This window comes from Oncorhynchus keta, chromosome 8, assembly GCF_023373465.1.
Source record: "Oncorhynchus keta strain PuntledgeMale-10-30-2019 chromosome 8, Oket_V2, whole genome shotgun sequence".
Lineage (NCBI taxonomy): Eukaryota > Metazoa > Chordata > Actinopteri > Salmoniformes > Salmonidae > Oncorhynchus > Oncorhynchus keta.
This window is the reverse complement of record NC_068428.1, coordinates 22,762,689-22,775,463: the sequence shown is the minus strand read 5'-3', so window position 1 is coordinate 22,775,463 and position 12,775 is coordinate 22,762,689. Positions and strand designations below refer to the sequence as shown.

The window sequence follows — 12,775 nt, the reverse complement described above, 5'->3', positions numbered from 1 at the left end:
TAGGACTATGTCTAAGGAAGTAGGATAAGGGCTGGGCTCTATGGGACCGGGGTTGAGAATGAAAAATAATATTAATATAAGAATAATATAAGGATAATATTATGCTATTCAACCCCCTTATTAAAGGGCAAGGTGCAACTGTGAATAATCATGCAACTCTCCTCTGAAAGCAATTGTAGTCACTAAAACATGCAGTACCCAATCTGATTGTATGAGGGGTAGGATTGGGAGCAACCCAGAAAGACCTCAGTGGAAGCAGCTTGGAGCTGATAAAAGCCCAATCTGATCAGAGAAGTAATTAAATAAATGAGTTTGAGCCAGGCCATTTAGTGCTTAAACACTGTTATCCTGTACTAGGCATAAATGAAGCAGGGTAACACACAGCACTACGGTTGAATTAAATATGGCTCGGGCTGTAGTGAGGACATGGAACTGCACAAATGACTCCATCCTATCAGCCTAATATTCTACTAGCCTCCTGGAAATTAATCTCCAAAAAGCACACTACAGGCCGAAAACAGGACTGCATGCTTGAGCGAGCACGCACGCACGCACGCACGCACGCACGCACGCACGCACGCACGCACACACACACACAAGCAGTAAACAGGCTTCTCCACCTAGCTACACATATTCAGGCTGTTAATACTATTAGACAGCAGGTCAGTACAGATGAACTCTGTATGGCCTTTCAACTCAACCCTCTCTGCAATGTGTCAGCGCTGGGCAGAATGGAATGTCACCTCACACACATCTGTAAAACATCCACACGTAAGACAGGTGACAGGGGCCCAGACCATGAGAGGGAGAGGGGGATGAAAGAGGAAGAGGTGTAGAGGGAGACCCCAAGAGGTACGGGTGTCCTTTCTAGTTCAGTTGGTAGAGAGCATGGCACTTGTAACACCAGGGTAGAGGGTTCAATTCCCAGGACCACCCATACGTAAAATGAACGCACTTGTGACTAACTCGCTTTAGATGAAAACGTCTGCTAAATTGCATATATTATTATATTATACCGATACGGATACGGACTGACTTACCCAAAGCCCTTCGTATGTCCTCACGGCCGTCTTAATCTAATTCATAAGATCAGGCTCCAGCCATACACACACTATACCACTAGGGGGCTCTCCATCCTTTACAGGGGCATCTGCCAAGCTCAGAAAATAAACCACAGGTTTATCCCTAATAATGTAATCAACTCCTTAAGTAAAAGTCACACAGATGTGACAGTGTGCAGCCCCACTACCTGTCACAGACCGACAGGAGGACTCAGGTCTTAGCCACACATGATGGAACTGTCACCTATTAGAGCTTAACAAGGCAGGCGTCCCTCCATTACTCACAGAACTAACCATGCAGCACCAATTACTGCTTCATTCAATGCCGAGGGGCAGAGCCAGGGTAACTGAATTAGACTTGGGGTTGGTGAGGCACACAGGCGAGTTAACACACACACACACACACACACACACACACACACACACACACACACACACACACACACACACTTCATCAGAGACATGTAAGCTTGGGGAAATGATCAGCGTTTATGAACAAACATCTTTCATTATGGGTCATTCGTGACTCTGTAGTCAAGATTGTTTGTGTTTGTGTGTGTGTGTGTGGGGGGGGGCACAGAGACAGACACAAAGACAAAGAGCAAGAGAGAATGAGAGGGGGGGGGGAGAGCGAGTGAGAAAAATAAACTGTTTGGGATAAATCCTCTATCCCACCAAGATCAGCTATCACACTTTCTCAAACTTTGTCTTCAACCCGCCAATGGTGGGATTCAGGGAAACTGTGTGTGTGTCTGTAGGGGGTGGGACTAATGTGTAACAATGTGTCTTTGTGACTGTTCCTGTTCAAATCCCACAGTTAATCAGGCAGAGGAAGGACTTCTTTTGTGTTCCCCTCCCTCAGCAGGGGCCATATAAACACACACACACACACACACACACACACACACACACACACACACACACACACACACACACACACACACACACACACACACACACACACACACACACACACACACACACACACACACACACACACACACACACACTTCTGGGGCATGGGTTGACACCATTGTCTAGTTTTCAACGATGAAATAAATCCTCTTATCCTTCATCTCAACCTCTGTTTCCATCTCCTCAGCGATCCCCTCTCCTATAGCTGTGTATGTATAGCTATAAACCATGCTAATCCATGACTGGATAAAGGAGAGGTGCTTGACCAAACGGGTAATGCGGTCCGATGTAAGGTGTGCTGCCGACCGTGTTTAAGGCGTCAGCCTCAGTCATGTCACAGAGATATGACCAACGAGGTCAAGGTAAATGGAAGTCTTGACCAGATCAGAGAGAGAGAAGGAGAGGAAAGAGCTTCATGTACAGTGCAGGGAAAAGTATTTGCCCCCTTTCTGATTTTCTCTATTTCATTTTTGCATATTTGTGATACTGAATGTTATCAGATCTTCAACCAAAACCTAATATTAGATAAAGAGAACATGAGTTTACAAATATTATTTTATTTTATGTATTGAATTAACAAAGTTATGCAACATCCCTGTTTGAAAAGTAATTGCCCCCTTCCACTCAACAGGAGCTGAATCGCAGCTGGGTCATGCAGTTTATGCTTGAAAACCCACAAATGTCTCTGAGTTAAAGCAGTTCTGCATGGACAAGTTGGCCAAAATTCCTCCACAGCGATGTGAGAGACTGATCAACAACTACAGGAAGTGTTTGGTTGGAGTCATTGCAGCTAAAGGTGGCACAACCAGTTATTGAGTGTAAGAGGGCAATTACTTTTTCACACAGGGGCATTGGGTGTGGCGTAACTTTGTTTATGAAATAAATACGTAATTGTTGTGTTATTTGTTTACTCAGGTTCCCTTTATCTAATATCAGGATTTGGTTGAAGATCTGATAACATTCCGTATCAAAAATTGAACATTTGAAAGGGGGAAAATAGTTTTCCGGAGTTACGTGATGTATATGTAAGGCTTGATACAAGACAAACACTCTCATTTACACTAACCGCAGTCAAATTCCTCATGCAGGTTTCCCTCACCTCCCTCTAGTTCTCAAAAAAGCCCACTGATTTCATTAGGGCCTATTTCCATTTCCCATTACTATTCCAGAAGGAAGCCTGCTCCTCTGCCACTCAGAGGTCCTCTGGGCCCCCGGGGGAGCTGTTGGCTGTGATTGGTCAAACCATGGACCTGCGTGTGTATGCCCACGGGGGGGCTTATGGAGGATCTGGAGAACACCTGCTACACATCTAAACTGGTAACTAAAGAACATGAGAGAGGAGGGAGAAGAGAGACAAGACAGATAGAATGGGTAGAGAACGGATATTGTAAGACAGGAAGGAAAATGGCGAATAAAGTGGAAGGTGTATATAGAGAAGAAGAGCATAGAGGAAGAGAGATGTACAAGAGAGACAGGAAGGAATTACACCTAGCCTCAAAGCTCTGTGTCAGCTGCCGTCTGTTCACCGTAGCGTAAATACAGCGTGACTAGAGCGTTAATACAACGTACAGCGCAGGCACAATACTGTACCAATGTGGGCAACATCTTGAGCTGTCACGGCGCATTAACCAAAACAGGCCTGAGCAGGGACGCTAGTCTGGCTCGCATTGTTACGCTAAACACATAAGAATAAGTGATTCATCACACACACACACACACACACACACACACACACACACACACACACACACACACACACACACACACACACACACACACACACACACACACACACACACACACACACACACACACACAGTACAGTATTATGGTCCTTCTGTGGCTCAGTTGGTAGAGCAAGCGCAATATCATAAAGACTCAGTACAGTATTAGTCTAGCAACAGTTTGTTTATTGACCAATGACTATAAAAACCTCCTCTCTCCTCACCCCATTCGATGGGTTCTTTATTAACTCTCCAAGGTGAAAGTCAGTCACCTCTGTTACCTACTACTGTCCCCCACGTCACCACATCCTGTCATCTCTGTCACAGTCCAACACAGGGATGTCCCATCACCCCCAGCTGCCGGCTATGGTTCAGGGTTCCTCTTTATTTGTGTATCTTACTGCACATTCTGATGTCCGGTGTCTGCACTCAGCATGCATTGACATGTTTGGACACACACTCAAATACACACACACGGCACCCATACATTACAGTAACTGCAAAACATTCAGCATATTTCTAGAATTTAGGAAGAGAAAGGCCTAGAAAGAAAAATACTAAAGACTAACTTTTATCATGGATGGGTTGTTTATGTGCTATCAAGTAATGGTAATATCTGGGCTCTGCTCCCAGAGGTCGTGTAACTAACTCCCTGATGCCCTCAGCTCGGCCGCCAGAACCTCTGCCACCACTCACAGGTCAAAGGTTAGAGGTCACCACAGCACACCCTGATGGCACAACAAATGACCCCCAACGAAGGAGTCACACACTCGCTCTGACTCACACACACACACAAAAAAAACAAGGACAGACGGCACAGATCAAACAATTACAACTACTGCAAATCACATAATGGGAGGAGACAAAGCACCGGGTTGAGAGTGGCTGTACCACATGTCTCCCATAGAAACACACTAACACTGTTCCAACAGGATAGTCTAAAACAACATTACTGACAAGGCCTGTTCACAACAACAGATTTGTCTCTGTATGCAGCAAAGCCACTATGAGCATTCCAGTGTTTCCCCTAGGATTTTTTCAGCAGCAGTGGCAAAGTTAGCATAGGGTATGGGGAGGGGTTGTAGAAGTGGGCATGGCCAATGGGCGGTCTCCGACCCAACATTTTAGAGGCCCTTCTCTTGGCCGCAGAAACAAAACGTTGCTGTTTTAAAGCTACTTTCCTGCAATTCTACACATTTTGCCATGGGGCTGAGAGAAAATGTGCAGTTTTAAAGATCAATTCTACACATTTTGCCATGGGGCTAAGAGAAAATGTGCAGTTTTAAAGATCATTTCTACACATTTTATAAAGGCTTATGCTACCTGAGTTACAATTTCTTTGGGGGAACATTACCTTGTTGGAATTGTAGATTCTTCCGAACGGTCTAGTTTTTATTTTGGTGATTGTTAGTTCTCTCTTATTAAAAATATATAACTCTACAATATTTTCTACACACTTTATATCTGGTTTCAGTAGTTTAAGTTTACACTGAAAATGTTTTACCATCCCAATGTTTTGGAGTGGAAGCAATGGTTTAGCAGCGGTGGAATATAGGGGAAACACTGCATTCACACTATAGTATAGATTAGAATATAAAGCAATCTACCATTGGTTTAGCAGAGGTGGAATATAGGGGAAACACTGCATTCACACTATAGTATAGATTAGAATATAAAGCAATCTACCATTGCAGTCCAACAGTTCCAGCCACGTGTGTCTCAACAGCACACAACAGCCTGAACCAAACAAAACACTACTGTCCCTGTCACACAACCAGTAAAACCCTAATTCTAAAGCCGACCGACTCCAGTCTTAGTAGTGTGTTCTGTTCTACCTTGGTGAGAAGTTCTACCTTGGCCATCCTGGTAGGTGTGTGTGTGTCCCAAGGAGCCCTTGGTCTCGGGTCCTAGCAGTCCCGGTTTGGGCGTCCACAGAGAGTCCTGTCTCTGGTGGACCTTGGTGGAGAGCAGGCGGCGGCGCAGGCTGCCCTCGGACCTACGGATGGGCCCTGAAGCATGGGGCTGGACTGGTAGGTTGTTGCCCATCTCGGAGGTGTTGTGGAAAGCCTTCTTCCCTCCCGAGTCCTCATAGCAGGCGGCCTTGTGCCAGCAGCTGACCACCGGCTTGGAGGAGAGGCACTGCACATATGCGATCATCCTCTCTCTGTCTCTAAGACCCTCGAGCCCCCCTCACTGCCCTCCCACTTGGTACAGGGGCTTGTGTGTGCGTGTGTGTCACACTCCTATTTTCTTTCTCAAGCCCCTAGACCCTCAATAGGACTCCCCCTTCTCTCACCCCCCTCTCTCCAGGAAGGATGAAGGGATGGGAGGGGCTGGTTTTCATGGTTTTAAGTTTTTGCAACCCGCAGGGGACACTCTCCTCCCTCCAGACCACAATCTCCAAAAGGCAGCCTCTCCCCCTCCCAATCTCCTCCTCTCTTTTTGTTCTGTCTTTCTCTCTCTCTCTCTCTCTCTCTCTCAGGGGCTTCTATTGACTTGCATTGATTTGCCTGACAAAAGGGAGGAATATGCAGTGTCAGATTACAAGCTCTATTTCCAAAACAAATACGGTGAATCTTCCAAAATCCAGCACACCTCAAAAATATCAACACCAAATCCGACTGAGCAAAAACCCCAAATCGGAAGTTTCGGTTAAAAAAAAAAAAAGTTGGATTCCAATTCCGAAAAGACCAGGAGAAATGTGGTGAAATATTCTGAGAATGTGTAAAAGTGTTTAAACAAAGGTCTCCACCCCCAGCAGGAAATAGCTGAGGTTACAATATGATTCTTCTCACGTCACAATTTTAACTTTCTCCAAAACGCTCCTCACTGGTTTTCAATACTCCAACGAAGTGTGTAGAACTCAAGAGGAACACAGTCAGGGTGTATGTGGGATGGAGACACCCTCTAGAACAAATGCAAGAGGTGATGAAAAGAGATACCCCTGGTGAATAGGCGAGTAGCAACTCTCCAGCACAAAGTGTGTGAAGGATGAGTATCGTGAGGTGAGTTTCTCCCCCTCCTTTTCTTCTCTCTCTCCAACTGACCATCAGCTTTGCCCCTTGGCCTCTCCTCCTCTCCCCCCTCCTTTATAGGTCTAATCTGTAATTCCAGATTATCTAGTCCTAGTCCCTTTACAGAGACAGCAGACACGGAGAGCACTACAGATGGACGCCATCCTGCTGCTAATTAACCCTGGTGTAACGGTCAGCCTGCCAGCGTGTGTGGCACCTTAGATGACAACTGCCAGTCATTACAGGTGTGACCTGGAGGATGCAAATAGAACAAGACAAAACACAGACAAATAGACAGACAGACAAAAATGGACAGAAACAGACAAAGAGACACACAGACACATCTAGACAACAGTTAAAGGTTTCGCCTTTTCTGCAACAACGGTCCACCTGTGTGTTATTCTAGACTAGGCCACTACATATAGAGTTGTGTGTTATTCTAGACTAGGTCACTACATATAGAGTTGTGTGTTATTCTAGACTAGGCCACTACATATAGAGCTGTGTGTTATTCTAGACTAGGCCACTACATATAGAGTTGTGTGTTATTCTAGACTAGGCCACTACATATAGAGTTGTGTGTTATTCTAGACTAGGCCACTACATATAGAGCTGTGTGTTATTCTAGACCACTAGACTAGGCCACTACATATAGAGCTGTGTGTTATTCTAGACTAGGCCACTACATATAGAGCTGTGTGTTATTCTAGACTAGGCCACTACATATAGAGCTGTGTGTTATTCTAGACTAGGCCACTACATATAGAGCTGTGTGTTATTCTAGACTAGGCCACTACATATAGAGCTGTGTGTTATTCTAGACTAGACCACTACTGTGTGTTATTCTAGACTAGGCCACTACATATAGAGTTGTGTGTTATTCTAGACTAGGCCACTACATATAGAGTTGTGTGTTATTCTAGACTAGGCCACTACATATAGAGCTGTGTGTTATTCTAGACTAGGCCACTACATATAGAGTTGTGTGTTATTCTAGACTAGGCCACTACATATAGAGTTGTGTGTTATTCTAGATAGAGTTATTCTGTAGAGTTGTGTGTTATTCTAGACTAGGCCACTACATATAGAGTTGTGTGTTATTCTAGACTAGGCCACTACATATAGAGTTGTGTGTTATTCTAGACTAGGCCACTACATATAGAGTTGTGTGTTATTCTAGACTAGACTAGGCCACTACATATAGAGCTGTGTGTTATTCTAGACTAGGCCACTACCACTACATATAGAGCTGTGTGTTATTCTAGACTAGGCCACTACCACTAGGCCACTACATATAGAGCTGTGTGTTATTCTAGACTAGGCCACTACATATAGAGTTGTGTGTTATTCTAGACTAGTTGTGTGTTATTCTAGACTAGGCCACTACATATAGAGCTGTGTGTTATTCTAGACATATAGAGCCACTAGGTCACTACATATAGAGCTGTGTGTTATTCTAGACTAGGCCACTACATATAGAGCTGTGTGTTATTCTAGACTAGGCCACTACATATAGAGCTGTGTGTTATTCTAGACTAGGCCACTACATATAGAGCTGTGTGTTATTCTAGACTAGGCCACTACATATAGAGCTGTGTGTTATTCTAGACTAGGCCACTACATATAGAGTTGTGTGTTATTCTAGACTAGGCCACTACATATAGAGCTGTGTGTTATTCTAGACTAGACCACTACATATAGAGCTGTGTGTTATTCTAGACTAGGCCACTACATATAGAGTTGTGTGTTATTCTAGACTAGGCCACTACATATAGAGTTGTGTGTTATTCTAGACTAGGCCACTACATATAGAGTTGTGTGTTATTCTAGACTAGGCCACTACATATAGAGTTGTGTGTTATTCTAGACTAGGCCACTACATATAGAGTTGTGTGTTATTCTAGACTAGACCACTACATATAGAGCTGTGTGTTATTCTAGACTAGGCCACTACATATAGAGCTGTGTAGACTAGGCCACTACATATAGAGCTGTGTGTTATTCTAGACTAGGCCACTACATATAGAGCTGTGTGTTATTCTAGACTAGACCACTACATATAGAGCTGTGTGTTATTCTAGACTGGACCACTACATATAGAGTTGTGTGTTATTCTAGACTAGGCCACTACATATAGAGCTGTGTGTTATTCTAGACTAGGCCACTACATATAGAGTTGTGTGTTATTCTAGACTAGACCACTACATATAGAGCTGTGTGTTATTCTAGACTAGGCCACTACATATAGAGCTGTGTGTTATTCTAGACTAGGCCACTACATATAGAGCTGTGTGTTATTCTAGACTGGACCACTACATATAGAGTTGTGTGTTATTCTAGACTAGGCCACTACATATAGAGTTGTGTGTTATTCTAGACTAGGCCACTACATATAGAGTTGTGTGTTATTCTAGACTGGACCACTACATATAGAGTTGTGTGTTATTCTAGACTGGACCACTACATATAGAGCTGTGTGTTATTCTAGACTAGGCCACTACATATAGAGCTGTGTGTTATTCTAGACTAGACCACTACATATAGAGTTGTGTGTTATTCTAGACTAGGCCACTACATATAGAGCTGTGTGTTATTCTAGACTAGGCCACTACATATAGAGTTGTGTGTTATTCTAGACTAGGCCACTACATATAGAGTTGTGTGTTATTCTAGACTAGACCACTACATATAGAGTTGTGTGTTATTCTAGACTAGGCCACTACATATAGAGTTGTGTGTTATTCTAGACTAGACCACTACATATAGAGCTGTGTGTTATTCTAGACTAGGCCACTATTCTAGACTAGACCACTACATATAGAGCTGTGTGTTATTCTTACATATAGAGCTGTGTGTTATTCTAGACTAGACCACTACATATAGAGTTGTGTGTTATTCTAGACTAGGCCACTACATATAGAGCTGTGTGTTATTCTAGACTAGGCCACTACATATAGAGTTGTGTGTTATTCTAGACTAGACCACTACATATAGAGCTGTGTGTTATTCTAGACTAGGCCACTACATATAGAGCTGTGTGTTATTCTAGACTAGACCACTACATATAGAGCTGTGTGTTATTCTAGACTAGACCACTACATATAGAGTTGTGTGTTATTCTAGACTAGGCCACACTACATACTAGGCCACTACATATAGAGTTGTGTGTTATTCTAGACTAGACCACTACATATAGAGCTGTGTGTTATTCTAGACTAGACCACTACATATAGAGCTGTGTGTTATTCTAGACTAGGCCACTACATATAGAGCTGTGTGTTATTCTAGACTAGACCACTACATATAGAGCTGTGTGTTATTCTAGACTAGGCCACTACATATAGAGCTGTGTGTTATTCTAGACTAGGCCACTACATATAGAGCTGTGTGTTATTCTAGACTAGGCCACTACATATAGAGTTGTGTGTTATTCTAGACTAGGCCACTACATATAGAGTTGTGTGTTATTCTAGACTAGACCACTACATATAGAGCTGTGTGTTATTCTAGACTAGGCCACTACATATAGAGCTGTGTGTTATTCTAGACTAGACCACTACATATAGAGCTGTGTGTTATTCTAGACTAGGCCACTACATATAGAGCTGTGTGTTATTCTAGACTAGACCACTACATATAGAGCTGTGTGTGTTATTAGAGCTAGTTATTCTAGACCACTACATATAGAGCTGTGTGTTATTCTAGACTAGGCCACTACATATAGAGCTGTGTGTTATTCTAGACTAGACCACTACATATAGAGCTGTGTGTTATTCTAGACTAGACCACTACATATAGAGCTGTGTGTTATTCTAGACTAGACCACTACATATAGAGCTGTGTGTTATTCTAGACTAGGCCACTACATATAGAGCTGTGTGTTATTCTAGACTAGGCCACTACATATAGAGTTGTGTGTTATTCTAGACTAGGCCACTACATATAGAGTTGTGTGTTATTCTAGACTAGACCACTACATATAGAGCTGTGTGTTATTCTAGACTAGGCCACTACATATAGAGCTGTGTGTTATTCTAGACTAGGCCACTACATATAGAGCTGTGTGTTATTCTAGACTAGGCCACTACATATAGAGCTGTGTGTTATTCTAGACTAGGCCACTACATATAGAGCTGTGTGTTATTCTAGACTAGGCCACTACATATAGAGCTGTGTGTTATTCTAGACTAGGCCACTACATATAGAGCTGTGTGTTATTCTAGACTAGACCACTACATATAGAGCTGTGTGTTATTCTAGACTAGACCACTACATATAGAGCTGTGTGTTATTCTAGACTAGACCACTACATATAGAGCTGTGTGTTATTCTAGACTAGGCCACTACATATAGAGCTGTGTGTTATTCTAGACTAGGCCACTACATATAGAGCTGTGTGTTATTCTAGACTAGACCACTACATATAGAGCTGTGTGTTATTCTAGACTATTAGAGCTGTGTGTTATTCTAGACTAGACCACTACATATAGAGCTGTGTGTTATTCTAGACTGGACCACTACATATAGAGTTGTGTGTTATTCTAGACTAGGCCACTACATATAGAGCTGTGTGTTATTCTAGACTAGGCCACTACATATAGAGCTGTGTGTTATTCTAGACTAGACCACTACATATAGAGCTGTGTGTTATTCTAGACTAGGCCACTACATATAGAGCTGTGTGTTATTCTAGACTAGACCACTACATATAGAGCTGTGTGTTATTCTAGACTAGGCCACTACATATAGAGCTGTGTGTTATTCTAGACTAGACCACTACATATAGAGCTGTGTGTTATTCTAGACTAGACCACTACATATAGAGCTGTGTGTTATTCTAGACTAGACCACTACATATAGAGTTGTGTGTTATTCTAGACTAGGCCACTACATATAGAGCTGTGTGTTATTCTAGACTAGGCCACTACATATAGAGCTGTGTGTTATTCTAGACTAGACCACTACATATAGAGCTGTGTGTTATTCTAGACTAGGCCACTACATATAGAGTTGTGTGTTATTCTAGACTAGGCCACTACATATAGAGCTGTGTGTTATTCTAGACTAGACCACTACATATAGAGCTGTGTGTTATTCTAGACTAGACCACTACATATAGAGTTGTGTGTTATTCTAGACTAGACCACTACATATAGAGCTGTGTGTTATTCTAGACTAACCACTACATATAGAGCTGTGTGTTATTCTAGACTAGGCCACTACATATAGAGTTGTGTGTTATTCTAGACTAGGCCACTACATATAGAGCTGTGTGTTATTCTAGACTAGACCACTACATATAGAGCTGTGTGTTATTCTAGACTAGACCACTACATATAGAGTTGTGTGTTATTCTAGACTAGACCACTACATATAGAGCTGTGTGTTATTCTAGACTAGACCACTACATATAGAGCTGTGTGTTATTCTAGACTAGGCCACTACATATAGAGTTGTGTGTTATTCTAGACTAGGCCACTACATATAGAGCTGTGTGTTATTCTAGACTAGACCAAAGCTGTGTGTTATTCTAGACTAGACCACTACATATAGAGTTGTGTGTTATTCAGACTAGACCACTACATATAGAGCTGTGTGTTATTCTAGACTAGGCCACTACATATAGAGCTGTGTGTTATTCTAGACTAGGCCACTACATATAGAGTTGTGTGTTATTCTAGACTAGGCCACTACATATAGAGCTGTGTGTTATTCTAGACTAGAAACATATAGAGGCTGTGTGTTATTCTAGACTAGGCCACTACATATAGAGCTGTGTGTTATTCTAGACTAGGCCACATATAGAGCTGTGTGTTATTCAAGACTAGACCACTACATATAGAGCTGTGTGTTATTCTAGACTAGGCCACTACATGTAGAGCTGTGGTTACAGATAGGCCATACATAGAGCTGTGTGTTATTCTAGACTAGGCCACTACATATAGAGTTGTGTGTTATTCTAGACTAGGCCACTACATATAGAGTTGTGTGTTATTCTAGACTAGGCCACTACATATAGAGCTGTGTGTTATTCTAGACTAGGCCACTACATATGTGTGTG

The 12,775-nt window shown here is 42.6% G+C and overlaps 1 protein-coding gene across 6 annotated transcripts in view; it reads right to left on the bottom strand.

Moving 5' to 3' along the window:
* The window catches only part of nhsl1b (NHS-like 1b), a 181,843-nt gene that overhangs the window by 56,294 nt on the left and 112,774 nt on the right, over positions 1-12,775 (bottom strand). The window contains exon 1 of one of the 6 annotated variants that reach the window (XM_052523853.1): positions 5,536-6,322. The exons of the other annotated variants lie outside the window; for them this stretch is intronic. Within the exon in view, the coding sequence (XP_052379813.1) occupies positions 5,536-5,857 (322 nt within the window). The 5' untranslated portion in view covers positions 5,858-6,322. Of the gene's footprint in view, positions 1-5,535; positions 6,323-12,775 lie in introns of those variants that run through there. 6 annotated transcript variants of the gene reach the window in all.